The sequence below is a fragment of the Dendrobium catenatum genome, unplaced genomic scaffold (genome assembly GCF_001605985.2).
Source record: "Dendrobium catenatum unplaced genomic scaffold, ASM160598v2 original_scaffold_88210, whole genome shotgun sequence".
In the NCBI taxonomy this organism is placed as follows: domain Eukaryota; kingdom Viridiplantae; phylum Streptophyta; class Magnoliopsida; order Asparagales; family Orchidaceae; genus Dendrobium; species Dendrobium catenatum.
The window spans coordinates 332,160-358,752 of NW_021406651.1; the positions used below are offsets into that span (position 1 = coordinate 332,160).

Here is a 26,593-nt window from a genome sequence, read left to right on the forward strand (position 1 = left end):
AAGAATTAAAAAAAAATACTTTTCATACCTCTTTTATTAGGGCCCTGAACGTTTCAGCGACTGTTGAAGATTGAAAGTCTCCTGGACCAACAAATGGTACAAGAAGACATCTTGTTGCACCAGAAGAGTCTCTATTTTCATTGTCATAAGAATCAGCCACCTCATTTACTATGGGGACATAACCATCCTCAAAAGTCTTGGATTGCAAAAGGCAAGTATGTTTAAATGCATAAGGTTCATGGTAAGTTGGAAATTCATTGCTTACAAAAAAATCCGGGCGGAAACGGTGCAAACCGTTAATTATATCATCATCTAAAGAAAAGAAAGATCTAGGTCAATAAAGAGAAGTTAAGTGCAGTTAGGTCTTATCCACAAGCTAACAAAGACGAGCATACATGCATATGGAGATACTGACACAAGAACGAAATAGAAAATACAATAATACTTCAGCCAATTATGAAATCAAGATACATACAAATATCAGAGATATGATGCAATGACCCCCACAAAAGATTGTGGAACAAGCACCATTCCTCTTCAACCTTAGTGATTAGAGTTCCAGATGATTTAACATCATTAACTTTGACAACCTGCTTTAGTCGTTCTAGACGAAGTTTATCCTATAAAGGGAAAGATAGACATAATTAAAGATAGGAAATTACAAAAAAAAGGACAAATGTTGAAGAGATTACAAGTAAATATATTTGCAAAGTTCATCTTAAATGGTTGCATGTTATGTTTGCAATGTATCTTGTTTAAATCAGATTGCAATATTGCACTAGAACAGTTTTCTTTCTATTTTGATGAAAATTACATACATGCATAATTTTAAACCAAAAGAAAAAACTATTTACAATTATGTAATGTTTATCTGATTGGGTTCAGCCTCTGATAGCCTGATGGTTAGGAGGGGGTTCCAAAGGAAAAAGTTTAGGCACGAACTCTGGCCTGTTCAAGAAATGATAGGCTATGCTTTTTCTTCAAAAAAGGACACTATCAATAGTAATACTTCAAATTAGATCAGCAAACTATATCAAAACACAAGTTGGGTGGCGTTCAGAAAGATGGAATTTGGATTCAGAGTCAATGTATGCACCAAAGTCCTAACGCTCCACTCATCAGCATCCACCCTACGGAAATCCTATACTTATTATGGCTTCTAAAGGATAGGAAATGAGGAGAATATATTTTGGGCTTTCAGTTTATTTATTTTTTTAGAGCGCATCAGCAGAACCTAAGCAGATAGTTATCACCTAGTCAAGTTTATTTACCTTGAAAACACGCTGCCAAAACTGGTAGGCACACAAGTTTGCCATAAACAATAACTCTTTCTTTCCGTTTAGCAGAAAGGCACTGTTCTTGCCGCCAAAGTAGCTATTCACATACTGTGTACACTGTAGCAATCACAAAATAATTACAATAATTAAATATAATTAAAAAATTTATGAACCACTCATTCTGCTGACCACAAACCAAGATTTGTTGCCCAAAAGGTTGCAGTATCGGCAAAGGCTGGATATCCATTAATATGCTGATCAGAATTCCTTCTCTTAAGAATCCAATCTCACCAAACTTGAGTGCAAGTAGAGACGCGTGAAAGGACAATGGCAAGCTATCCAACAACCGTCCATAGAATGTTGGTTCATAGCGCCCCCGGTGAGAATGGATTTTTTCCAGCGCATGAATATGAACAAGCAAACTAAGAGCATCTTCAACTGTTTCAGGATCTGGTGGATCAAGAACCTTCTGCAACAACACTTGAGAGCAGCCAAAAAGAAACATTAGCCTAATACTATAATGTGCAATGAATAAATATTCCTCAATAAGTTGGAATACAAACCAGGCACCTACAAGATAGGTGAAGCTTTTGAAATGATTGAAAAGTGCTGCATATGAAAGAAACTTGATAACAGAAGTCTATAATATAGTCTTCTTTCAACATTCTTTAACTCCTTTAATACAATCCTCTTTACCATTCCCTTGACTCTTCAAATATGATCCAAAATAGTCCCTCTATTAGATTATTTTGAATCAGAATTGAGGAGTCATGGAACTGAATTGAATACATTAAATAGTCTGGCATTAAAACGCATTCTCATGAATAGTCAAGTGACCCTTTTGACTCAACATTGCCTCTAATCTAGGAGAAAGCTCTACCTATTACTCATGGGAAGATAGATAGACAATTACTATCAATATGAAAACCAAATTCGTCCATCTAATTGGATTTTGATTAGAGGCAATGTTGAGTCAAGTTCAAGCAAGCAAACCTCAACTTGAAACATAAAATTCTTATTTTGTCTTGATTTAAGTCTTGTTTGAACAAATTTGAGCCTAGTCTCTTAATTTTAGAAAAAAAAATTTCTAAATTTCTAAACTAACATGATAAACATGCATATAATTTGTGTCTTTTTTACTTAAAGATGCATATATATATATATATATACATATACATATATATTTATACGTAATATATTTACAAAGTTATATATACCATAAGTAGGCATGTATGAAGCAACCACAAACAAAATAAACATGCATATAATTTGTGTCTTTTTTACTTAAAGATGCATATACATCTACATTTATAGAGAGGCTAATTTATCATGTAACACCTAAATCTTTTTTCCTTTACAAAACTACCACCATCTGATCTCCATGAATCAAATTCTCACCAAAATATTAAAATTTACGGCAAACATATCAACATCCATTCTCAACATTTCATCAAATTTCTAATGATTTGATTACAACATGTGCAAGGTTCAAGAGCTCGTTTTTAGGGAAAGATATTATAATTTTAAATATAAAGATTTCAATAGCGCGCATGAAATTCTCTCTGTATAAGTACATCGTCTTAATTTCAAATTTAATGAAATTAATTTGATGTGGGCTATCCGTAAGTTGAACAAATGTTTTTCAAGTCAATTAAAATTTAAGAGATTTTCATGTATGTTTTGAACATAATTAATAACCATAATTTTTATTAAGAATATTTCAAAATTAAGAAGAAAACATTGTCCATGATTTACACAACTGATTATTTCACAAAAATAAATTCATCAATGTGATAAATATTTTACTAGACAACTAACTAAACTCAAAAAAAAAAAAGACTAAAACTTTGTTTGGGACGACTTTATTATTGCTTCTTAAAATAGAGTTTTAGTAGTAAAATTTAAAATTTTCTATTAAAACTTAATTTTAAAAATCAATAAAAAAAAAAACCCCAAATGAAGCATAAGTGGACAAGGATGCAAGAAATTTATATTAAGACTTCTTTTAAATAAAAAATGTAATTTCCTTTTGAGTGAACAACTTTAAAAATTAAGAAAGGACTACCATTAGTAGTATTTAGGTTGACCATTAGAACATGTTCTCTTGACAACAAAATGATTTTGTACTCCAAATCAATTTTGTATCATATATAATTTCACTAGATTAAAGTAACACCTCTAGTGGTGCTTTACATTAATTAGTACAAAATGAAGATTCTTAATAGTAATCCCAAATATTTAAGACAAAGTTAATGTTAATAAAGATAACATTAATCTAATTTGTATTTTAAAGTAGGACAAGAAAATATGAGCTAAACTTTCCTAAAATGAGATATTAAACACTCAAAATGAATTTATATTAAAATTGTAATTTTCCTCTCCATATTGTTCGAACCTTATTAAATGAATGAATGTGAATTCCCCAATTCATCAGATTTTAATCAACTAGATAACAAATGAATGCGTGAAGACATAAGAACTTAATAAAAACTAAATTTAGAAAAAAATTCCTTTGTTTGGTCATTCATCTACTATTAGAAAACTATTAAATGGTAGTGGGAGATACAAGTCAACCAATCTTCATAGGAATTCTTAAACATGCATATTAAGGATTCTAACCAATGGATCGATCATCTTATTTCCATTAGATGCCTCCTCTTTTCCTTCTAGTTGTTTCCCCTCTTGGGGACTTTTTTTATATTATTTTAAATAATTTTTTTTTTAAAGACTTTTGTATAAATCTATACATTCACATTTTTGTAAAGAATCAAGAAATAAAATTTAAAGTGGTTTTTTTCTACTTCAAATGTGGCATCAAAGTAAGGTTCAACCTTCGTTCTCTTACTTTCTTACCAGAATTCTTCACTTCATTTTGTCTAGTTTCTTTTACTTCCCTTCCAATGATTCAACTATCATGAATGGTGAAAGTTAGACTTAGGGGAAAACTCCAATGGGTATATGCCTCATATTGCTTACATGGGAGAAACTATCTAAAGTGATCCTGAATTGTGAAGAACTTTGAAAAGAAAGGGGAAGAAGACCCATCATCTTGTAGATCCTCCAAAGCCGAATGACTCAAAATTTGTACTTTGGGATGAAACAATTTCATTTATCATGACATGGTTGTGGAATATCATAATGATTGAAATCATTAGGCAATATGAGTTCCTCTCTATCACAAAGGAAATTTGAGACACCGTCCAATAAACATATTCAAAAGTGGCCGATAGTTCTCTGCAAATTCTTATAATTCAAGGAAATAGATCAATTCCGTCCAAATTTACCATCAGTAATGTACTGCGTGTTCCCCATCTTATAGTAAATTTTCTATAAATCAATAAAATCACTAAAGACCACAGCAATAAATTAATATTTTTTTATGATCCTTATGTATTTCAAGACCTCACTAAAGGGAAGACTGAGCAAGCTAGAAAAGAAATGGGGTATATCTTCTTCAAGATAGAAATCACATGTCATATTTCATCATTTTTGCCCTCAATACAGTGAACATCATTATATGCTAGGGTATCTGTCTTTCAAAAACATACAAAAAATATTTACCTGTCTTTTTTTTAAATGCAAACATAAAAAATTTCATTGTGAGACTTGTGAAATTGCAAATTATAATCATGTTATTTTTCCTGAAAATTATTCTAGATCTACTCTTTTCTAAGGGTTCACTAACATTTCAGGACCTTCCAAAATCCACAACATTTTTGTAACTACAGGATTCTTCGCTTTATGATTACATTTGGATGACATAGGTATATCTTAACAAAAAAAAAAATGATGTGAGTATTATTTTTCTCATTTTTATTGTCATAATATAAAAATAATTTCATGATAACATCAAAGTATTTCGGATTGATAACGTTCATGATTACTTTAACCAAACATTATCATCTTATATCAAAAAGAATGTATCATCCACCAACCCTCCAATCCTGATACTCCCCAACAAAATGTTGTAGCATAATAGAAAAGTGATCTTCTAAACGTCATCAAGATGCTTATCATAAATATCAAATAATACTAGGAAGAAGTCTTATCCTCTACATACCTAATCAATAGAGTGATTGGCTTCAAAAGCCCTATAAACTATCAAGCAGAAGTCTTCCCTACAAAAAAAGCACTTACAAAATTCCACCATAAATCATTAGGACATTGCCTATGTCCACTTTCATGAATAACAACTAGATAAACTTAATCCTAGAGCCTTCAAATGTGTCTTTATTGGGTATTCTCCACTCAAAAATAGTGTAACTGTTACCATTCTATCAATAAAAAATCTTTTACATTAAAAGATGTCACCTTTGATGAGAAACAAAATTTCTTTAAACAAATCTATCTTGAAAACTATATACAGGTAAATAAATTTAATGAATGTAATAGTTTATTGTTCCCTTAATATGCCTGCAGTAATTTGCTACACTTATTATTTGAATAGGGTTATAGAATTAATAGTATCAATATGTGATTATTTTCTTTATTTTGATTGTTATATTGTTTGGCATTTATGAGTTTATTTATTTTTGCTCCTCGATTGATTTAGGGATAAGTGTGACTTTATATAATTATTTTTAAACCATGTCAAATGCTTGTTTTAATTTACAACGAAGTTCAAGATTTTAACTTTTTTTGTTTTAATTTGTGTTCTAATAACATTTAATTTCAAACAAGTCCCTATGTTGATGATTTATTTCTTTTTTTTATCATATTTATGAGTTATTTATAATTTTTTAGAATTTTAAATTTTTGTTTCGAGGCTTATGCCTTACCTCGCTGAGATAAAATGCCTTGATTCCTGATTTCAACTTTTTAAACCTTGGATAAAACTTTTATTTTTTATCTTAACATTCCTACAGCACAAGCTGTACAAAATTCAGCCATTGTACCACTTCAAGTCAATGAAAAAGAACAAGTCCCACCAAAATCTAAAGCTAAAGACTCAAAAATATTATCAAATAATAATGATCAACCAATCACTACACATTCTCCTCTATATCCTACCTCTCCATACGATTCTTTCTAAAAAGTTCCCCCTACAAGTAAAGCCTTTTTAATAAGTATTAGCACTAATTTCATTATAATGCCACAAACGCTACTTGAAAAGCTTGAAAATAAAAATTAGAAGGATGCCACGAGAGAAAAGATGAATGCTCTGGAAAAATATCACACTAGGGAGATCATTTAATTAGAGAAAGGGAAAAATAACATATAGGATGCAAATGAATTTTTTTATAATATATCAAAAGATGGAAGCCTGAAATGGTATAAAGTGAGACCGCTAGCTAAAGAATATACTCAATCTTATGGAATTTATTATGAAACTTTTACACCTATTACAGAAATGAATACAATACGCATAATTTCTCTATTAGCCAGTTTTAGATAATTCATGTATTAGTATGAGATAAAAAATGCTTTCTTACATTGGAATATTGAAGAGGCCTATATGGATCTATCACCTAGGTTTAATAGCTTTCTCATAAATAACTAAGTGTGCAAATTTAAAACAAAGACACTATATAACCTTAAACTAGGGGTGTAAGTGAGCCGATCCAACTCGAACTTGGCTCATTAACGAGCTCCCGAGCCGAGCTTATTAAGTTTCGAGCTCGAGCTCGAGCTCGAGAGTTCGAGCTCAACTCGACTCGAAAGCTTATCAAGCTACTCAATTAAATATATATATATATATATATATATATTTGTAATATCATTGTTTTTAAAATATTTAAAAGCTTATTATGTGTTATATGGAAAAAACCTACATCTCCACCTGATTAGCCTGCGGCTCGCCTCACTCACGCTGTCACACGTCTTTTCTTGTTCTTCTTCGCCTCCTCACGTGGACGCCCTAGCCACATTGTGCCCTCCTCTTTTGTTTCTTCGATTGATTTATGCGGCTACTCTAGGGAGAAAACTAGCCTCTCTGTTCGCACTTCACATAGCCCATTCGAGCCGAGCCAGAGTTGCGCAAATACCACTCCCGTCCAGCCCTCTCTCACGCGACTGCAGCCAACTCTAGGTAATTTCATTTTCCTCCTTCCCCTTCTTATCTTCCCACTTCCTCCTCTTCCTTCTTTAGTACTTCTCCTTCCTTCATCTTTCTATGTTGATTTCTCAAATGATTTTATCTTTCTAGGCTATTAAGTTTTCTAATGTATGGAATTTGTTTGCTCATTGTACGTGATCTTGATAGTTGGGAAGATCGTGGAGAAATGTAAGCTTGAATCATTATGGAAGATAGTTTCACAAAACAGATTTACAGAGAATGTTGAAATTCCCCCAATTTACAACCACATAATTTTTAGTCGTTGTTCATGTGTTAATTTAAGTACTTAGATTTGTTTGGAGTCATTAAAGCATCTTTGCAGTATTCCAATTTGCTCTTGATTTAATAGGGATGGTCTTGGTTTCTTATGTATATTTGGATGTATATTAATTCTTTGATTCTCTTGGTTCATAGATTACTTCTTTGTTCTTTGGATGTATATTTGGATGTATATTAGTTTTCTAATTCTCTTACTTACATTTAAAAAAAATGAGAATTAGTTTTTTGATGTAAAATAGATTTTCAATTCTCATGCTATTATCATTTATTTTAGAATTTTAACACCAGTAAGTATGGAAGGGGATAATGTTGAGCCTGTAAATACTGAGACTGGAAGACTTGATGATCATATTAACTCTTATGTTGGCAGTCAACCTGTGAATGAGAACAATACACATAATGATGACAATCAGATTGACGAAGAGGTTGAAAAGTGAACTAATGAAAATCAAGTGAATGACATTAAAGAAGCTGATGATATCATAGGAAGAAATAAAAGGAAAAAAAAAAAAGATCTAAAGTTTGAGATGAGTTGAAGGAAGTTATTCTTCCTACTGAGCAAAGAAAGGGAGAATATGTTGTAAAAAACAACTACTTATTAGAGTAACTGGTGCAACTACAAAATTTAAAAGATATTTAGACCGTTGTACTGCTAGGATTTGTGTCTTAAAAAAATAAATAATCTTATAATTCCAACCAACAGATATAGAAAACTCGTTTTCTCATAGCACTCAAGATGGTGGAATGTTGACCACCTTTAAATATGATCATCAAAAAGTTAGGGAGATGATATCACATTATATATTAATGAGAAACCACATTTTATTGTTCAAGTAATTGGATTCAATTTAATTTTGAAGTCTATGTCACCTTTTTGTGAAGTACTCACGAGCAACAACACGCAATGATGTGATACAAGTGTGTGAAAGAGAAAAATAATTGAAAATTGTTTTAAAGAGCATTAACCAAATTAGTTTTGCTATAGGTTTATAGAAGTCAAAATCAGAGAATTTCGTATATGGCAGTCACAGCTCATTATATTGATTCACAATCAAAGTTACATAAACTAATATTAAGTTTTATGAATTTTCCACCACCACATACAGGTAATGAAATTGTTGATACCTTCTACAAGGCATTTTGTGAATAGGGTGTTGAGGATAAATTATTTACTATATCAGTTGATAATGCATCGAACAATGATAGGACAATAAAGCTTTTAAAAGACAGTTTTAGAGTGAAGAAAAAATCATTCTTTGGAGGAAGCTTGTTTCATGTACGTTGTTGTGCTCACATACTAAACCTAAGGATTAAGAATGGCATAAAAACTGTGGAGTATATTATTGAAAAAATTAGAGATACCGTGTATTTTGTTAATGCATCTGAAGCTAGGTTAGTCAGATTTTTTTGAGGTTGTCCAACAAATATAATTACCTACTAGAAAGTTAGCAATAGATTGCGCAACTCGTTGGAAGTCTACTCTACAAAATGTATGAGGAATATGTTCCAAGTTCTGAAGCCAAAATAGATGGTGATAGTGGTATTGTAAGAGGGAGTTTAAGGAGCACAAATAGTTCATTGCAAAGTGTAGATCATCTATCTAGCTCTAAAAAATATAGAGGTTGGCATGATTTCACCTCATGTTTCATCCAAAACAAGCACAAGACCTCAAAAATCAGATTTAGACAACTACTTGAAAGATGGCTTAGAACTTTGTAGTGAAGGGCAGAAGTTTGATGTTATAGGATGGTGGAAAAAAAAGCCAAATATTGCATACTTTCGAGAATGGCAGTTGATATTTTACCCATCCCTATTAATACGGTAGCTTCAAAGTCCACTTTCAATGCTGCAGAACGAGTAGTTGATACATATAGATCAAAATTAGGGGTCGACACTGTGCAAGCTCTTCTATGTGATTCCAACTGGGTTCGCTAGAGCTATATAGCCTGAAGGGAAGGGTTAAGGTAATATTAATACATACAAGATAGAACACATTTGTTTGGTATGCCATATAACATACATATGAACATTCAATTATCTTTGCTTTTGCAGGAGGAAGAAGAGGATGAAGAGGTGGAGATTGTCTTATAGATTACATGAGAAAATTTGAGGTCAAAAATATATTGTCTTAAATTTCACTTATAGTTTAACTCTTATTCTAATTATTGAAGTTATGAACTGCAATGAGAATGGATGTGTAGTTGGAGGTTCAAGGTAAAACATTTATTATTTTTTCTGTTATAAAATGTACAGTTCCGATATTTATATAGAAATTTTGCACAATTGCAGATTCAGCCATGGACGGAGTGCGCTGCATGTTGGTTACAAGCAGACTCTTTTGTTTTAGTTAGATCTCCTTTTCTTTTTATTTTATTGGAATGGTCATCCTCAGGCTTTGGTGATGCCTTATTTTTATTTTCTAAGAAATGTTTGTTCTTTTTACCAACTCAACTTAACCTATTTTAATATCATCTTCAAGCTCTTTTGCCTACCACCTCTTCATTCATCAAGCTTTTCTTATATGTATCTTGTCACGTTAGCCAGAACATGTTTTAATTGCTTGAGTAGCATTACTGTAATGCACTGCAGAACTGTAGACCTATGCTGGTAAATAAAACTGTTTCCTGCATTCACTCAACATTCACTTCTAGTTTTATTAGCAAGAATTGCATTATATTTACTTCGTTTGTGACATCACAATACTGTCATTATTAGCATTTTCTTGTTGCACTATGGTTTAATTATGCATCTTCTCGAAAATGGGAACTATGAGTGACTAAGATCTTTTGGAAGGTCATCATCTCAGGATGGAAACTTGTTGCAATATTAATCTGTTTTAAAGCATTTTTATTTTCTTATGGTTGGATCTGTTGGGCAGCTTGCAATTGGGTGCTATAGGTTGTAGCATTTGAGTTTTCTTAGTTAAAAATTTTTATATTGATATTTATAGTTTGCTTTAAGTCTAAGTTTCAATTGCATAATTCTTCAAAAAGATCCATTGCAATAAATTTTCTAAGAGAATATTATAGCTGCTATTCTTCAAATGCATTTTCCACTTTGATTAGTTCATTAATTGTATCTTGAGTTTTGACCACTTTTCTAAAATAATTATTATTTTGCTTTCATCTTAATTGTTGCTAGAGACTAGAGAGTAGAGATAAAAGAGTTTGAAGAATATGGAATATCAGATAGACAAGGAATAAATAATTCTATCTTTTATTGAGTTTTTACTTATGCTGTATCATGAAACTTATTAATGGGCTGTATAATTCCAATTACTTTTTTTGTGATGATGTGATGATATGCAATTTGGTCTAACATTGATGTAAATGCTTTATTTTTATATTGATCAAGTTTTTATAGTACTTAACTGCATAAAAATTGCACTTGATATTGATAAAACTTTTAAATAAAAATTTTTAAAGAAAGATGATTCCTCACAATATATTGATATCTTCCACAACTTAATTTTTTAAAGAAATTAAAAGTTGAAGTTGTGTACATTTTATGACTAGTTAAGTTATTTTTCATAATTAAAAAAAAAAATAATTATGTGTTAGAAAAAAAAATTACAAAAAAAAAAAAAAGAAAACTTTGGTTTACAAGTAAAGATTCAAGCCAATTAAACGAGCCAAGTTAGAGCATTTCAAACGAGCGCTATCTCGAGCTCGAACTTTTCAAACGAACTCGAACTTTGGAGTCGAGCTCGAGCTTGTTATTTTCTAAACAAGTCAATCTCGAGCTTACTAAATGAGCTCGAATTCGAGCTCGAGCTAATTAATTGTTAAACGAGTCAGGCTTCATAAGACAGATACTCGACTCAAATCAACTTGTTTACATCCCTGTCATAAACAATCTTCCACAACAGTGTGATAGATTCACAGAAGACATGAATAAAATTGGATACAAACAAAACCAAAGAGATCATACACTTTTCATAAAACACTAAATTGATGGTAAAATCTTAAATCTAATCATATATATTAACGATATAATTGCCACCGGTAATAACGATGGAAAAAATGTCAGGAAAAGGCTTGTTAAAGATTTTGAAATCAAAGAGTTGGGCAAACTAAAATGCTTAATCATATTATCTATAATGAAGAAACCCAATGATCAAGAATGCAAAGCAATAGATACAAAGGTAACAAAGATAAAAATTGTTCAATAGATTTCCATAGGATACACCTAACATTACATGTGATATTTAAAAAAATGAATAGAAATAAAAATCCATAAAGCTGACAAAAGATAATTGATATAAAGCTAATTGTTGTTGATGATGATATAGCAATTCCAAAGACTATAAAAATGCTTGATTTGTGTGCCAAAAACTATGAAATCCATTTAATCATGCTATCTGCATTTTTTCTAATAAAGGAGGTGACGGCCTAGGTTTCCAGCTCGAAAACTCCACTTCCTAACTGTATTGAAAAGATATGTGACTATAAAAACAGACTTCCCAATTGCTAAAGAGCAAAGCCTTATTCTTCCTCCCTTTACATACTACATCTATAACGTGAAAGAAAGATAAGAAGTACAACAAATCACTAGATTGCAAACATTAACAATGAAGAAAACATGAAAACAAGCCTCAAAGAACTGCAACAAAGCTCCAAAAGATCAAGTACACTACAAGCACAATGCTGTTAACATGATAAACAATATTCTTATTATGTCATCCAGAAACAAAGTAGACCTCCTACACGCTAATTTTGTGAAGGAACTGACAAAACAATATATAAATATAATAAGCGAGCCAAAAATTTTCAAATGTAACCAAATGTTGCAACTGGTAAAATATTAAAGAAAATCACAAAATTTAGGCCAATACAACTAAAGACAATATGTACGTCTACATCATCCACCATGGAAAAATGAAGAAGGCTTTTGAAATAAGCAATTACCAAAATGAAGAGACAATGCAAGTCACAAAAGAAAAGGTAGAGAATAGAATCTTCTTGTATATTAGCAACATGTCATGTAAAGGAGGCAATCATTTCATCAATTTGTAGATGAATATGCAAAAAGAGAAAACTTTCAAACCTGAATAACAATAGAGCATAACAAATTGTACCTTTCGGATCATTGATAACTTTAGATTCTGCACAACAAATCATTAGCACCTGTTGTCGCAATGATAGTCTTAATATTGCTGGAAAGTCATGATCTTTCAGATGGTTGTAAAATGACCGTGTGACCAGGCGATAAATGAAACCATCACATGTTCGACCCGTTCTTCCTTTGCGTTGTTCAGCCTACAGAACATTTTTCACAAACATTTGCAAGTACATTAAAAAATAACTAAAATCACACAAAACCCATGAATACCTGAGACTTTGACACCCAAACGAGTTCAGTAGAATCCATTTTTCTATTAGGATCCCAAAAGACTTGTAATGATCTACATGAGTCAATGACAAAAGCCACACCTGGAATAGTGACTGATGATTCAGCAATATTTGTGGCGAGTATCACCTGTGATGTATCATGAGAAATTTATCCAAAAAGAACTACCAGACTGGACAAAAGAAAAATCATTAAGAAAAGAATTCACTAATGACAATGGATACATGCCGTAGAAACTTACTCCCTGACAAAGATAGAAATTATGGACAGAAGATATAATTAACTCTTTGTTAGGAATTTCTCTCATACAACTTTAAATAAGAGAAATTTTTGCACCTTTTGCACGCACATTCACTTTATAAGAAATGGGATGAGTTCAAAAACCTTAAATTAAGATAAATTTGGTAAAATGAAGTGCAGACTTTGTAATTATGGCAAATCAGAATCACATTTTGAAACAAATCAGTAAATTCAAATAACTAGTTTTTTTATTATAGAGAACATTGCCATATCCAACTGCAACTCATTTTAATGATGTCGTAATCAGTTTGAGTAGTCAATTAGCAGTCCATTCTTCAAAGATATGGCTGTGCCAAAATTACATTGGAAACCAAACCCGATCAACTCAGCTACATGGCCATTTAATCCAACTATATATATGTATGTATGTATATACATACATACATATATATATATATATATATATATATATATGTGCAACAAACAATCCTCCAACCACAAAACCCCCCACCCATGCCCCTGCCTCCCATGTGGTCCACTAAAAATCCCTACAACACAATTTCATATGCATTTTGAAAACTATTCCTATAAAAAGTTACTTACTTCCCGTCATATAGCATTATAATTATTCAAAGCAGCAGATGCATCCAAACTCTCATACCACCTCACCCCAAATTCCAACTCACCACCCCATACCAATCTCCAACCCTAGAATTAAGCACAAATAAGGAAACAGAACCATAAATGAACTTTTTATGTTGCACTGAAATTTTTTTATCAAGTTTTACTTTTTTGAAATTCAAGGAAATCCTACCATCAAATCCCAAAATAGTTAATATATTATTAAAAAAACAAATCATCTATCATGATATCTTTAAAAATTTTATGGCATGTGTAGCACATGTTGATCCAGTAAGCCTCAAGTTACATCATCTTGATTTTGATGATAACAATTTTAAAGTTGCTTATGTATTTATCAAATATTTTCAGGACCATTGGATAATATTCAACACGATGAAAGGTGACCAGACACTTGGAATGTGATGGAAGTCATGGAATAAGCTCAACCTCTTCTAGGGAATCGAAGAGAAGTGGGGTGCAGCGAGCGAGTGAAAGGGAGTGAGACCAAGAGAGAGATTCAAGAAGAGAACAAGCGAAGAAAGAGATAGAAAGCTAGACTGAGCAAAGCATGGTGCATGTGAGCACCCAAGGGGATGGGAGAGCAAATGAAAGCAACTAATCAATAGAGGGATTGGTCAAACAATTAACTTGGCTGATTGACGAGCACACATCTTTAAAAGATTTGGGCGTGAGAAAGGGTGAGAGAGTACGTGAGTGTGAGAGACAGGAAAGTCAGACAGAAAGTGGGAGAAGACAATCAAGTTGAAAAAAAGTAGCAATCGAGCAATTGAGCAAGTTGACTACAAGCAAGGTTACTGCTTCTATATTTAATGATTTTTTATTTAAGATGTGTGTTATTTAATGTAAAAAAAAAAATAGAAAGCCCTACATTTTGATATTGATTTTGATCTAAAAAATATTAATAATAAAATTCCCTTTAGAGCTTTAAAAGGAAAAGGATGAAATTTAGACAGCATATAAAATGGAAGTATATTTAGAATATTAGTTGCCTAAATAGAGAAATGGATATATCCAATGTAAAAGTTATAATTTAAATTATGGATTTATCATATAAAAATAAACAAAAAATTAATTGAAATTATAAATAATAATAATTTAATTTTAATGCTATATCATATAATAAATTAAATATTTTAAGGGTTGGTGTGACATATTTAAAAAAAAAAATTAAAGATTAATTAAAAATGATGTGTATGTACAGATTTGAAAGGAAGATATATGAGATAATTAAAGGAGGAATTTTAAGAATCAAACAATTAGAATAATTATATTTTTATTAGATATTTTGTTATAGGTAATAAAAGGAGGCAATTAAGAAGGATTAAGGAGACATGCTAAGTTTAAGGTTGATGTGGGAGTTCATATTTCTAAATTATAGTGATGATATTATTTCCTCTAAATGAAATGCATCAATTGATATTGATATTCATCAAATCAAACATTAATGTAGGGCTCCGGCCCCGGCCTCCGCCCACTGTTTCTTTTTTCGTTGGGGGAGTTTTAACGGATTAAGTTCCATGGTAAATTTTTGGGAAGGCAGATGGGTTTGTAGATAAGACACTACTCAAAGATTTCGCCCTCATTTTGCGAGGACTTTATGATCTGAGTTCTGGTTTCCTATAGGCACAAGCCCCTATAGTTAATTACCCCTCCCGATAACGAGAGAGAACTTTCGATTAAGGCTAGTCGTCAATCAAATACGTAGAGATACGTGTTATCTGGCATATAGTAGCAGCAATGGGCTTCTGGACATCTGGTTTCTATGCATCTATAGTGATCAAGTTCTTGCCATAGATCTGGACTCTAACCTGGTGACAATCAAGGCTTCCCAGAAAATACTTTTTCCTGTTCAACAATAAGGGTTGAAATGTTTTTTTTCCTCAAAAAAAAATTTGCATGTTTAATTTAACTGGGCCAAGTCTTTAAAAGACTCGGTCGGTTTGGATAGCTTGGGCACGCCTTTTGTTGTTTGGCTTCGATGACTTTTTCCTTCTTTTTTTTTGATCGACAACAAAGGTTGATAAAAAAATTTCTCCCTTTTTTTTTCTTAAGTTCTTTTTATGTTTTAAAAAAAAAAACAAGCTGAGTCTTCAAAAGGACTCGGATCTGAAGCTTGGGCATGCACAGAACCAGTCCTTCTGGTTGACTTCCGCGTGCGTGTCCACCAGCGAGCTAGTCCTTTTGGTTTTCCTCTGCGTGCGTGTCCGCCAGCGAGCTCCCGTAATTACTTCCGAACAAATTCGTAACTTCCGATCTGATAGGAAGGGAAGGTTGTCGTAGGAGCGAAGTCGAACAGCCACGAATGAGTCAAAGACGCGACGAGTGCAATCTCTGGACCTCCTGCGAAGCAACGAATCTGAACAACAAGAGGAACCTTCCTCTTGGCTGTTCTCGGGTTGGGCTTTGATTCCTCTGGTTGTGAACTGAAATGTTGAGATCTTCTTAGTGCTAGCTCATTAATGCTTGAGCTGAAGTTTAGCTCATTATTTGGAGGAGTCATTGCACTTCCTAGCTCATAAATTTGAAAAGGTATGTGGAGTGATGCTTGTTTCTTCCCCTTCTTGTGTCTCCTTGGTTTCTTATTTGAGATTTATGGTTGTGTGCTGGCTTCCTATTTGGTTTTATGCCTGGCTGCTTTCTCGTGACCCCCTTCAGTGATGGCTCTTTAGGTCCCTCCAAGGCTGTGTTCCCGTGATTTCTCCATTCCGTTTCCTATGCTGTTTTTTGGGAGCTGTTTTGTGATTACTTTTGCCCTTCCTCTTCCCCTTACCTTATTGGTTTGGTTGTAGGTAGAAGTTGGATGTTTGGCTCCCCTTTCTCTCCTATAAATATGAGATATTTTTGTCTTGAGGAGGTTGTTGATTAACTTGAGATAAGTTGCTAAAAACCTGAGGGTTTCTTCTCTTGGAAAAGCTTAAGAGTTTGTTCCACCTCCTCCTCCTCTCTATTTCATCTTGGCTTCTAACCTCTTCTCTATGCAAGTTCGACTCCATTGATATCCTTCTTCTTGAGCTTTTGGAAGTTGTTTGTTGGCTGATTTTGGGAGACATTTGCCGGAGGAGTTTGGTTGGACGTTGGACCATTTTGCTGTGGTGGACCCTCGGTTTGCAAGCCTAAGCACTTTATTATATAATGCCTACTTCTCGTTGCATGAGAGAAAACCACTTGCCGGTTGTTCTGAGGATAGTAGTTTTATGTTATAATTTTGTTTTGTTTTTTTCGACTTTTCGTTTGCTTTGATGTTTGTTTGGATGATTGCTTAATAGATTGAATGGAGTTTGATTTTCATTTGTCCTAGTGTTCTCCTATTTGTCTTCTCTTTCTAGTCTGCCCGCATCAAGTTTGGTATCAGAACGAGTTAGAATATCCTTGGTTGATGAGTCTTTTTCTTTTGATATCTAAGATGGCTAATAATCCGGGGGATTGGCAAAATATGATGTAACAGTTAGCACACTTGCAAAATCAAATGAATGAAATTGCTAACACTCTTGCTAATTTAAATGTCAACCAACATAATGTCCAAAAATCTAAAAGTGAAGAAGAAATTCCTAGAAACCAAAATAGGCGACAGCGAAATTGGGATTTTGGGATTAAAATAGATGTTCACAACTTTGAGGAGAAATTACAACCTGATCTATTCCTCGAGTGGATTGAAAAAATGGATCAATTCTTTGATTGGAAAGAAATTCCGGAAAAGAGGAAAGTAAAATTTGCAAGTTTAAAACTTACTAGTCATGCTCTTATATGGTGGAAAAATTTACAAAACAATAGACAAAGACAAGGGAAAGAGAAAATATAAAACTGGGAAAGAATGAAAGAAAAAAAATGTGGGAGAAATTCTTTCCATCTGATCACGCACGACTAGTTCTTCAAGAATTTAATAACTTACGATAAGAAAATCAATCTGTTGAAGAATACATTAAAATGTTTTACAAACTTCAATCGAGAAATGACTTAGATGAATCTGAAGAAAAAACTGTCTCAAGATATATCAACGGTCTTAAGTGGACAATCCAAGATCAACTAAATTTATATCATGTAATTAAAACTAACGAGGCTTATCGTATGGCATTAAAACCTGAAAAGCAACATCAAAGGGAACGGGATCATAACAAAATAACGGAACATATAAACGACGACCAACTGGCGGGGTTAAAAATCAATCTTCTCAAACTTTTGTGGGAACATCGGGTGTGAAAATTAAGTCTTTTGAAACTCAAAACGTGGAAAAAGGAAAGGGAATTATGGGGCATAAACCTACTGAACAACTAAGATTAATTAGACCATGCTATAAATGTGGGTTTTATGGTCATCTTTCTACGGCTTGTAGAAAAATAATCCACCTAGAAATAATTACATTGAAAATGATGAAGAGATAGAAGAAGAAGAAGAAAACGAATCTGAACCTGAAAATGACATTGAATTGGAAAAAATTGATGTTGAGGTTAATGTTGAGGGAGATGAAGGTGAACAGCTTTTGGTAATCCGACAAATTTTAACAACTAAGGTTGAAAATGGGGATAGGTGGCTTAGGAGAAACCTTTTCAAAACAACTTGCATGGTTGAGGGAAAAATTTACACTCTTATGATCGATAGAGGAAGTTCAGAAAATTTTATATCACAACTAATGGTTGATAAGCTAAAGTTAAAATCTAAACCACTTGCCAAACCTTATAAAATTTATTGGTTCAAAGAAGGGGGTGAAGTTCCTATAACAAAGCAATGTTCTGTCAACTTAACAATTGGGAGTTCTTTTAAGTATCAAGTTGTTTGTGATGTCGTTCCTTTTGAAGTCTGTCAAATTTTGTTGGGTCATCCATGGCAATTTGATCACAAAATCATTCACAATGGGGAAAAGAACATTAACACTTTAATTCAAAATAATAAGGAGTTCACTCTCCATCCTCAAAAACATGTGCCTGATTCACCTGACAAATATAATAAAGTTGCCAAAATAAACACTCCTGAACTGCTTTTGAACACAAATGATTTGAAATATTCTGAGGTAGCTTACTTGGTTTTGGAAAAGGAAACTAATTCAACTCTTCAAATTCCTAAAGAAATTCAGATTTTAATTGATGTGTTTTCTGATATAACACCTGAGGAATTGTCTATAGGTTTATCACCGATGAGATATATTTAGCATCATATTGATTTAATACCTGGAACCACTTTGCCTAACCTTTCTCATTACAGGATGAGTCCAACTGAGCATGATGAACTTTTTAAGCAAGTGGCTGAACTGTTAGAGAAAGGTTTGATTAAGGAAAGCTTAAGTCCCTGTGCTGTGCCTGTCTTATTAACTCCAAAGAAAGATGGAACGTGGAGAATTTGTGGATAGTAGGTTATAAATAAAATCACCATTAAGTATAGATTTCCTATTCCTAGGCTGGATGATATGCTGGATATGTTAAGCGGTGTTGAAATCTTTTCCAAAATTGATTTGAGAAGCGGGTATTACCAAATTAGAATAAGACCTGGGGATTAATGGAAAACTGCTTTTAAAACAAAAGAAGGTTTGTATAAATGACTTGTGATGCCTTTTGGGCTTTCTAATGCTCCAAGCACTTTTATGAGAACAATGAATCATGTTTTGAGACCTTTTATTGGAAAATTTGTTCTGGTTTATTTCGACGATATTTTGATTTATAGCTTTCACCCTTCTGAGCATCTTAATCATGTGAGGCAAGTTTTACAAACGCTAAAAGAGCAAAAGTTGTACATCAATCTTAAAAAATGTTCCTTCATGACATCGAGCTTAACATTTTTGGGTTACACTGTGTCTGTCAATGGAATTAAAGTTGATCCTATGAAAATAGAGGCAATTCAAAATTGACCCACTCTTAAAAACATAAGTGAGGTGAGAGGATTTCATGACTTAGCTTCTTTCTATCGATGGTTTATTAAAAATTTCAGTTCTTTGATTGCTCGTATCACTGATTGCTTAAAAAAAAATATTTAGGTGGACATCACAAACTGAATAAACATTTGAAACCATAAATGCAAAAATGAGTCAAGCTCCCATCCTTAGCTCGCCAAATTTTGAAAACATTTTTGAAGTTAATTGTAATGCTTCTCATGTTGGTATTGGTGCTGTGCTTAGTCAGAAGGAAAAACTTATAGCTTATTTTAGTGAAAAGTTGAATGACGCTCGATCCAAATATGCTACTTATGACTTGGAATTTTATGTTATTGTTCAAGCTTTGAAATTCTGGAGATGTTATTTGATACAAAGGGAATTTGTTTTAAATACTGATCACGAGGCTTTGCAATTTTTGGGCACTCAAAAAAATCTGAACAAGAGGCATGCCGAATGGGTTTCTTTGTTGCAAGAATATACTTTTCACATAAAACATAAAACCGGTGTGCTAAACAAGGCAGCTGATGCTTTAAACATGAGATCTCATTTATTGGTAATTGTTTACCCAACTATCACTTTTTTTTATTTTTTTAAACATACTTATGCAAATGATCCTGATTTTAAAAATATTTGGGACTCTAGTCTTTCTTCTGGAGATGATACTTCTGCTCAATTTGTCATTCACTAAAGGTTTTTATTTAAGGACTCTAGACTTCGCATAACAAAAAATTTTTAAGAGAGGAACTTGTGCATGAACTTCATAGTGAGGGTTTGGGTGGACATTTTGGGCAAGGAAAAACTGTTGTTTTGGTTAAGGAGAAATATTTCTGGTCTCATATGAGAAAACAAATTGCTAAGCTGGTAAAACAATATAAAATATGTCAGGCTTTTAAGGGAACTTCTCAAAATATTGGTTTGTATACTCCTCTCCCTATTCCAAATAAGCCTTGGGAAGATATCTCAATAGATTTTTTTTTGGGGTTGTCTGTTTACTGCTAGAAAGTTTGATTCTATTTTTGTAGTTGTGGATCGCTTTAGCAAAATGGCACATTTTATTCTTTGCAGGAAAACTTCTAATGTTTCATATATTGCTGACTTGTTTATTAAAGAAATTGTTCGTCTTCATGGTATTCCTCGCACTTTTACTTCTGATAAGGATACTAGATTTTTTAGTCATTTTTTAAGAACACTTTGGGCAAAATTAGGAACTACTCTTCAATTTAGTAGTGCATATCATCCACAAACTGATGGGAAAACAGAAGTTGTCAATCGAAGCATAGGAAATTTACTGAGATGCCTTGCTCAAGAAAAATCATCCCAATGGAATTTGATATTGCCCAAGCTAAATTTGCTTACAATAATTCTATTAATTGCTCAACTGGTAAAACTCCATTTGAGATTATTTATGGTCAACCTATACCTCACATTTTAGATAGAAATTGTTTGTCTATGCCTAATAAAATTAGTGCTGAATCTTCCGAAACTTTTGACCATATCAAAATTGTCCAACAGCAAGTCCTTAAAAAACTCCGAATGGCTAATATTTAATACAAATCTGCTGCTGACAAACATCGGAGGGAAGTTTATTTCAAAGAGGAAGATTTGGTTATGGCTTACTTTCGTTGCCAACGATTTCTTGTTGGTACTTTTGGAAAATTAAGCAGGAAGAAATTCGGACCTTTTCGTGTTCTGCGAAAACTGGGTTCAAATGTCTATCTCATGGATCTTCCTATTACTGTTGGCACTTCTCCTATGTTTAATGTTTCTGACCTTTCATTATATGAAGAAAATTCTGAAGATTATGTAGAAATTGAAACTTTGCCTCTCAACATCAGTTTTAAGTAATGATAAATAGGTTGAAGATGTTATTGATGTCAAAGTTACTAAAACTAGACATGGCGAGCACAAGAGGTTTTTGGCTAAATGAAAGAATCGTCCTTAGATAGACTGTACTTGGATGGATGCTAATGAGTTAAAAAATCGTCATCCAGATTTTTATAAGAAGATTGTGGAAGCTTTCTTATCATGAGTTGAGATTCTCCCACTAAGGGGGAACTGATGCATTCATGTTTTTTAGTTTGTTTTGTTTTGATATAATTTGAACAATATTTAATTGTGTTTTGTGTTTTTTTTTTTTGTGCTATCCAATAATCATGGTAGGATGTGCTTGGGCATAGCAAGGCTTGGGTTTGCTAGCATTTTGGGTCCTTGGGCTGCTTGCTGTTTCTAAGTTTGGGCCTTAGTTCCTCTGGTTATGAGCTGAAATGTTGAGATCTTCTTAGTGCTAGCTCATTAATGTTTGAGCTGAAGTTTAACTCGTTATTTGGAGAAGTAATTGCACTTCCTAGCTCATAAATTTGAAAATGTATGTGGAGTGGAGCTTGTTTCTTCCCCTTCTTGTGTCTCCTTGGTTTCTTCTTTGTGATTTATGGTTGTACTGGCTGCCTTTTCGGTTTTATCCCTGGCTGCTTTCCCGTGACCCCCTTCAGCCCGGTTTCTGTGATGGCTCTTCGAGTCCCTCCTAGGCTGTGTTCCCGTGGCTTCCTGGATGTGTTCCCGTGGCTTCTCCATTCGGTTTACTGTGCTGTTTTTTGGGAGCTGTTTTGTGATAACTTTTGCCCTTCTCCCCCTTACCTGATTGGTTTGGTTGGAGGTAGAAGTTGGTTGTTTGGCTCCCCTTTCTCTCCTATAAATATGAGATATTTTTATCTTAAGGAGGTTGTTGATTAACTTGAGATAAGTTGCTAAAAACCTGAGGGTTTCTTCTCTTGGAAAAGCTTGAGAGCTTGTTCCACCTCTTCCTCCTCTATTTCACGTCTTGGCTTCTAATTTCTTCTTCTCTACACAAGTTCCACTCCACTTGTATTCTTTTTATTGAGCTTTTGAAAGTCATTTGTTGGTTGATTTTGGGAGACAATTGCCAGAGGAGTTTGGTTGGACGTTGGACCCTTTTGCTGTGGTGGACCCTTGATTTGCAAGCCTAAGCACTTTATTATATAAGTCCTACTTCTCGTTGCATGTGAGGAAACCGCTTGCCGGTTGTTCTGATAATAGTAGTTTTATGTTATAATTTTATTTCGTTTGTTTCGACTTTTCGTTTGCTTTGATGTTTGTTTACTAGATCGAATGGAGTTTGATTTTCATTTGTTCTAGTGTTCTCCTATTTGTCTTTTCTTTCTAGTTTGCCCGCATCATTAATACAATAGTGACAAGACTTTATAAGCTAAAACACATTTCTATTAAGTGTTACAATACAAATGTTATTAGTTTAACAAAAAATTCAATTCAACACTCACACACCAAACATATAAAAATTAGACATCATTTTATTCAGGATCATGTTTGCAAGGGTGATATTAATATTGAATTTGTTAGCATTGATTCCAAATTGTTAATATTTTTACTAAACCTATATCTAATGAACGTTTTATACTTTAAGATGAAATTATTAATATTTTAGATTCATATATGAAAATTTTTGCATTCTTATATCTATTTTTGATGTTAGTAAAAGGGGGAGTAATATCTTTGTCATTTTAAATTATTTTCATATATATATTTAGGGTGAGCTAGCTTGTTAATAGAAACTAAATAAAACTCAAAGGAGTGATGCAATGTCATTTTGCACATTCATTCACATTTACCACCAACATAGATTTGACATCTTAAAAAATGTGAATTAGCAACATGACTCATAATTTGGAATTTGATGATAACTAGCACAAGAATTAAAGAAACTGATATTTAATTTCAAGTATTTTAGATAAAGTTATAAACCCGATGGATTAGCCAGCTCAAGAATAACAAAATCAATACGAGTTGGGCTTTATTGCGTAATTGCATCATTTTACAGAAAATTGAAAATTGTTTAAAATATTATAGCAAAAAATATTTAAACATTACTTAAATATTTACAATAACTATTTATTGCTAAATTAAATCATATTAATTAAATGAACATCTATCCATTGCAAATTAATTCAGGAGATTCTAATTTTAAATTAAATGTATCGTTTCCAAATTTTCAAAATCAATCTAATTCAATTTGGAAATTCCTAGCAGCCCCCTCATTGGATTTGAAACAATCTCATTGATTTAAATTATTTCAAAATACTTCAATTTAATCTAGTGTATCAACTAGATTGATTGCATTATTAATAAAAAAATTTCAAAAATCAATTAGAAGAAATTCTCTATCTTTGATTTGGATTATTTAATTGAGTTTATTTATCTCAATTTAATTTGATTGATTTATCAAAATCAATTTGATTTATTCTATCATAGATTGCATGGCCTAATATTTCCTATAATTTTCTTAGTCCAATTCTAATAGTTAGAGTGTATTTAAGCTTTTCAAATTTCAGATAGTCAATTAAAATTTCCTTCAGTCTCCTTTGGCTGAATTTATCTTTCGCAAAAATCCTAAAACTCTCTCTTGCAAATTTCTCTCCTCTTGAAAAAATCTAAAGCATTTTCTTTGCAAAAATCATTTCAAGATACTCTCTTGGAAAATCATCTGGAAACATTCTTTCATCATTTTTATATCTCCAAAATTATTGAAATAGATGCAATTTAATAATGATTAAAATTTTATGAATACTGAATGTATATCCAGTAAATTATCAAACAGAGAATACCTTCAATATGAATTAGTAACAAGAGATTTTTACATAAATTAACTATGAATGAAAAGAGTTATCAAAATATGTTGTAAATACAAATACAATCACGTTTATATTCAATAAAACCATTGAAGAAAATGAAGATTAAAATTGCTTGCTCAATGATGACAAAAAAAACTCTTAAATTTAATCAAATGCAATCTTTTTGGAGAGATGAAAAATAACGAAAGAAGATCTCCTTACAATCTCCCAAGGAAATGCTTTGAAAGGAATTTGTGAAGAGAATGCCTTAAAAACTTTTGAGAGTAGAGAAATTTACAAGAAAGAGTATCTTAGAATTTTTACGATAGAGAAATTCAACTATGTTATTTGAAATTTGAAAAAAGCTTAAATATTTTCCAACCATTAAAATTCAACCAACAGAATTACAAAAAATATTTTACCATACAATTTATGATAATAATGATCAAATTGATTTTCAAAAATAAAACGAATTAATTTGAGGTAAATCAAATCAATTAAAAATAAACCAAATCAAACAAAAGAAAATGTCAGCCAAAAAATGTTTTAAAGATTTTATTAATGATACAATCAATCAAGTTAATACACTAGATTAAATAAAAATAATTTAAAATAATTTAAATTAAGGAGTTTGATTCAAATCCAGTAAAAGGATTGACTAAGATTGAATTATATTGACTTTGAAAAGATTTGAAATTGATATATTTAATTTAAAGTGTGAATCCCATGAATTACGATATGACGAAACAAATTGAATTAAAAGCAAAGTCATGGAAATAAACTAATGATGTGGCCGGCCATACAAGGATCCAAATGAATTGATGCATTTTGCAAAAAAAAAAAAAATTGAAATTTTCAAACATTATTTTTGAAATTTGAACAAAGGGGAAAATGATTATATTATAATTAATTATAAGAGAAAAAGACAAAAATGGTCCGTCAACTTTTTGTGAGCGACCAAATTTGTCCCTAGCTTTTCTGAGGGACCAATTTAGTCCCTCAACACTTAAAAAAGGGGCATTTTTTGCCCAAACAACAAATTTTTGGTTAATAAAGTTAAATCAACGGGTATTTTGATCATTTTTAAATTAAATTATTTATTAAATATGATTTCCATATAATAGTAATTTTTAAGAAAATAGTAAATATTTCTTTAATAAAAAAAATTATTAAAAATTATTTATTGAATAAATGTTTAATAAAAAGTTTTTAAAAATATTACTATTACTTGAAAATTATATTTAATAAATAACTTAATTAAAAAATGATTAAAATACCCCATGACTTAACATCATTAACTCCAAAATTTGATATTAAGACCCAAAAAAAACCCATTTTTAAGAAGTTGAAAGACCAAATTGTTCCCTCAAATAAGTTGGTGATCATTTTGATCCCTCACTTCTAATTTAAATATTCACAAAAATTTATTTAATATAAAATTCGGCCAACATAAATTTTTAAATAATGAAAATATAAAAATGATATATGAGAGAAAATTAATAATGAAGAAAAGTGCATGAAAATTACAATAATTTAAAAAATTAAATTCTAAATATGTGCTAAAAAATTAATACATTAATTAATATGAATAAAGAATAATTAGCTACAAAAATTTATATTAAATGAAGCTTAGTAAAAATATAATCAGATACATATTCATTCAATGTATGTAATTAAACTTATCAAAAAATAATTATTAGAAATAATTTCCAAGTAGTGTTTAAATATTGTTTTGCAAAATACTTTAAATAATATTGATAAAAAATGTATTTAACTTCCCTTTAATTTTGATTTTTTATAAGTAATAATTATCGCTCCAGTGGCATATATGATTAGAGAGTCACCTTAGATGTTTGGTAATATAAAATTTCGGCCTTCCGATGACCTGGTCAAGAGAGTATATGTATTCAATCTGGTCTAAAAAAAAGTAGAGATAGCCCTAAAAATTTTGATTAGAAAGTATTAGAAATCATTTTTTCTTATTAGCTTTAAGTGATAATTTAACTCTTAATAGGGACACAAGGGAGAAAAAAGATGCATACAGCCAACCCCACATAGTGGGATAAAGTCTTGTTGTTGTTGTTGTTGAATAAGTAATAATTATCATTTTATGCAAAATGATATAATTACCCAATAAATCAAAACTCATGTTGATTTTGATGTTCTTGAGCTGGCTGATCAAGATGGATTTGAAATTTCACCTGAAATACTTAAAATTAATATCAATAACTTCCAATCATGAAATTAA

General features: G+C 31.7%; 1 protein-coding gene across 8 annotated transcripts in view; it reads right to left on the reverse strand.

Annotated features, from left to right (window-relative positions):
• The window catches only part of LOC110110088 (zinc finger CCCH domain-containing protein 4), a gene marked incomplete at its 5' end in the record, with an annotated part of 128,511 nt that overhangs the window by 71,709 nt on the left and 30,209 nt on the right, over positions 1-26,593 (reverse strand). For all 8 annotated transcript variants that reach the window (XR_003699595.1, XR_003699596.1, XR_003699594.1 and 5 more), the window contains 6 exon segments: positions 29-312; positions 476-620; positions 1,272-1,394; positions 1,474-1,757; positions 12,689-12,869; positions 12,943-13,089. Coding sequence is in view for 1 of the 8 variants with exons in the window: in XM_020841396.1 (XP_020697055.1) it covers positions 29-312; positions 476-620; positions 1,272-1,394; positions 1,474-1,757; positions 12,689-12,869; positions 12,943-13,089 (1,164 nt within the window).